This window comes from Buceros rhinoceros, unplaced genomic scaffold, assembly GCF_000710305.1.
Source record: "Buceros rhinoceros silvestris isolate BGI_N320 unplaced genomic scaffold, ASM71030v1 scaffold32672, whole genome shotgun sequence".
Taxonomy (NCBI): domain Eukaryota; kingdom Metazoa; phylum Chordata; class Aves; order Bucerotiformes; family Bucerotidae; genus Buceros; species Buceros rhinoceros.
Genome location: NW_010397795.1, coordinates 39,654 through 43,624, shown reverse-complemented (window position 1 = coordinate 43,624; position 3,971 = coordinate 39,654). Strand labels below are relative to the sequence as shown.

At 55.5% G+C, this 3,971-nt stretch overlaps 1 protein-coding gene across 2 annotated transcripts in view; it reads right to left on the bottom strand.

Moving 5' to 3' along the window:
- FLT4 (fms-related tyrosine kinase 4) overlaps window positions 1-3,971 on the bottom strand; it is a 36,119-nt gene that overhangs the window by 15,756 nt on the left and 16,392 nt on the right. The window contains exons 10-11 of one of the 2 annotated variants that reach the window (XM_010146385.1): window positions 3,215-3,353; window positions 695-803 (exon numbers count right to left, since the gene is read on the bottom strand). In XM_010146385.1, the coding sequence (XP_010144687.1) occupies window positions 695-803; window positions 3,215-3,353 (248 nt within the window). Of the gene's footprint in view, window positions 1-694; window positions 804-3,214; window positions 3,360-3,971 lie in introns of both variants that reach the window. The other variant, XM_010146384.1, reaches the window with a different exon arrangement.

Here is a 3,971-nt window from a genome sequence, read left to right as displayed (position 1 = left end):
GCGTGACAGGGTACTGCTGGTGGGAAGGTCATGGAGCCTGATATGGGCCACAACCCCAACCCAGCCCCACATGGGCCACAACTCCAGCCCACACTGCTGGGCTCTCAGCTTCCTTCCATCACCAAAATCCCGTGGGGACCCTGTCGGGGGGCTCGGGGCTGCAGGACCCTGCCTGGGAGTGGGTCGGGCAGTGCCACTAGAGGATGCTCTTGGACCAGGCACATCCCCAGCCCAGGGAGCTGCCTGAGCCTGAGCCAAAAGGACATCCCCAGCCCAGAACCTGCTCCAGGACCTAGGCACAGGCAGCGCCGGTTCATCCCCAGATCTGCCTGCCAAACTCTGCCTGTGCTATCTGCTGCCAGGGCTCCAGGCTTTGCCACTCTGCAGAGCTCCGGGGTAGCCCTGCTCTCCTGCTGGGACATCCCCAGCCCAGAACCTGCTCCAGGACCTAGGCACAGGCAGCGCCGGTTCATCCCCAGATCTGCCTGCCAAACTCTGCCTGTGCTATCTGCTGCCAGGGCTCCAGGCTTTGCCACTCTGCAGAGCTCCGGGGGAGCCCTGCTCTCCTGCTGGCTTCCCAGTCACTGTTTAAGGTGCTGACTGTGAGTGACAGGATCTGGCCGGTCCAGGGACCTGCCTCTTTCAAGCAGAGAGCTCGGCTGATGCTGGTGAAGGGGATGTCCGCAGTACTCACTGGTCACATAGAAGTAGATCAGCCGCTCGTCTCGACCCACTTTATTGGAGGCGATACACTTGTACATGACAGAGACATTGGCCTCCTGGATGGCCAGTTTGCTGACTGTCTGATGGGGAAGAGAGCATAAGAAGGCATTAGGAAGAGCATTTCACCGTGCATTTCAAGCCTTACCCACTGGCTCTAGCAACAGCAACATGGTTTTACTCCTGAACTGTTTCTTTTTACAGAGCCCAGCCAGCACAGATGACTCTTCATGGGAGCAAACATCTTGCTAAGCCCCTCGGGTCCCCACAGAGTCAGGCCTGTGCCCAGCACAGGGGACATGAACAGCACGCAGGGTGGAGGGGCTGGCTAAGCTCCTGCCAAGCTTTATAACAGTGGGGAGAAGGGGAAGGGACCCTCAAGGCTTTGCTTCCCTGAGCCCCCTGCAGTGAAGTGACTGCTCGGTCACTTCACTGACAGAGCTCACAGGAGTTTACAGGTACTTACAGACCTGCCAACACTCCTTTTATCCCAGACCTCTGGAAGCATCCCAGCTCTCACCAGTTCAGGGAAAGCTGCCATCTCCCTCCTTTAAATTCTATGTATAATAGACATGCTCCGAAAACCTTCCTCCTCTCTCCTTCCAATGAGACATGACTAAGAGTGGGCAAAGAAGCTGCCTCTAAGTAAGCCCAGAAAGGCAGCTGGGGAGTAAGGCACACGCGTGAGCTGCCGAACGCGTAACAAGCACTCCCCTTAGAGGAGATCTGCAGTTTGAAGCACAGCTTTCTCCTCCCTCCCAGTTTAAATGACAAGTTAATCACATGCAAAAATCCCTCTAATGAAACAACGTTTAAAAGGCAAAAAATTTGTGTTCCTACAGGGAAACTACTTTGTCTGTACTATTCATCCCACAGACTTTGGGAAGCGTTTCCGTTCTAAGCAGCAGTGTATTAGCTTGTGTTCTTCAGAAGGAACAGTCATTCATTCAGGGCATATTCAAAACAGCTCAAGTGACCTTATTACTAGGACTTTTGTGCAGTGCCTTTTCCGTTTCTTGGGGTTATTCAATACAGCTGAAGTGATCCTATCGCTGGCACTTTTGTGTGCTGCCTTTCCTGTTTCTTGGGGATTTTCCTTATAATCTGCACTGTTACGTTGGAGTCGGGGTTTCTGGGTTTGACATCACCCTGCAGTCTGCAGTGCGTGGCCGGACACTGTGCACCCCGTGGCTCATCCCAGCCTTCCCAGACAGAATAAAAAACAGAGGATGGTAAAAGAAGAGAGGCAGAAAGGAGAAGGAGAGGGAGAGAAAGCAGGTTTGGGGACATAGCATCCCAGTGCCAAGTGGAAGAGCTGTCTTCCTCCAGAGCTCTTGTGCGTCTGGGGGCTGTGCAACCTAAGGTGGACCTTCAGGACTGTTACAACCAAATACGTGGAATGAGGAGGACATGTCTGAGGAATAGGAGGGAAAGGATGGGGGAAAAAAGAGAAAGATCGAAAGGGACCAAGAGGAGAGTCACTTCTGGAAGGGGACAGAAAGGCTCCTTGCCCAGGAGCTCCCACCACCCCTGCTCGCCTCCCCATGGGACACCAATCCCTGCCTCTCCCTTCGGCTGCTCTGGGAGGAGCAGCATCTGCCCCTGCCACCCTTTTGGCTGAGTGACCAACTCCCGGCCAGGCCAGGGGACGGGAAGTGCCTTTGGAGGTGTGTAGGAAAACAGGAAGTGACTTTCGGAAACGGGGGCCCGTTTGTTTGTTCTGCATTGCTCTGCGAGCGGCTGGTGCCCGACACCAGCGGGAACAGGAACCCCGTCACGGCGCAGACCTCACACTCACGGCTACCAAAGACAGAAAGAAACAGGCAGCACAGAGCATCTGGCTGTTTGCAGGTCACACACACTGCAGTGAGGGAGAGATGTTCCTTCCAGAGAGGAAACGCTGTGATGGAGAAGTGGGCTTTGAGGAGCACACGTGCTCCCTGCACAAACCCGCAGCAGGTGGACTCCAGCACCTCCATAGCACCCTCACCCACTGGGATGGGGACAGCTGGATGAAACACCCTGCTACACACATATCCTGGTCCATCTGTGACTCCTGCTCTCCCTTCCCAGCTGCCCAGGCGGCTCTGCAGGGTTTGGCTGTCCCAGAACAGCACATGCAGAAGGGCTCAGAAATGGCCACGGGAGCAGCACACGTCCCCATGCCCTCCCCAGGTGGGTGCCCTGCATTCCGCAGCGATCGCTGTACACCCTCCTGCACAGCCAGCCCCCGCAGGAGCCTCTCTGGACGCAGGGTAATTTCTCAGAGATGACAGCTCTCCCTCGCCCTGGGGCTGCCTGGTACTGCAGAGCCCCAGAGCTGGGAACGGCCGCTGATGGTTTACGTTAGAAGCAGAGGTGTGAAGCCTTCCCCAAATCTGGCTCTGCCAGGCTCGTTTCCAGGTCACTTTTGCTGGTTGATCGCAAAGGACCCCTCCGAGGGTGCCTGTCTCCAGCTCCCTGCTCCGGGATGGGTTTGGGACTACAGCCTCACCTTGTTCCGCCCCTCCACGAACTCCACCCAGGTGTCAATGCTCTCGATGGGGTTCACCGCGTCCTGCTGCGACACATCTTTCCAGTCCTTGCACTCGGGCATCCGGTCCCGCTGATGACGCCTTGCTGCCCGGTGCCTGCTGTTGCTAATCCAGCAGCCGGGGAGGAGCAGGAGAAAGAGGAGAGAGATGGAGAGAGGGTCAGCTGGGAAAAAAGCAGCAAAAATAGCATTGTGTCTGCAAATTGAAGCCCCTGTCCCCTGACTCTGCAAAATTTCCTGGGTCTCCTGGTTACACAGTTCTGATGTGTTTTATAAGGGTGCTCTGCAATCACAGGCAAATGATATCTATGGATGTGAAAACTGAGGCAGGCAATTGATGTGTCTTCACTCCCAGGTCTGTAGTTTTATCCTTCCCTGCTAAGGGTGGAGAAAGACAGGGGTGAAACCCATTCATGTGTGCCTGGGGCACTTCTTGATGCCACTTTGCTCAGCAACAAGGCCTTAAAACCCCTGCTGGGACTGTGAGTTGGGGATGTCACAGACTGGCTGGATGCTGACCTGGAGAGCAGAGGGTGCAGCACCCAGGGCTGTTCCTGCTGCCCCTGATTCAGCAAATACCAAGAGGGAAAGATCCCAAGCAGAGATGCTGCTGGTGTCTCACAGTGGCATGGTGGTATCTCTTCAAGCTGCGAAGTGCTCAAATCTGTCAGGGACCCGGGATGCTGCCAGGTCCTTCTGAAATGCAGGTGGTGTAGGG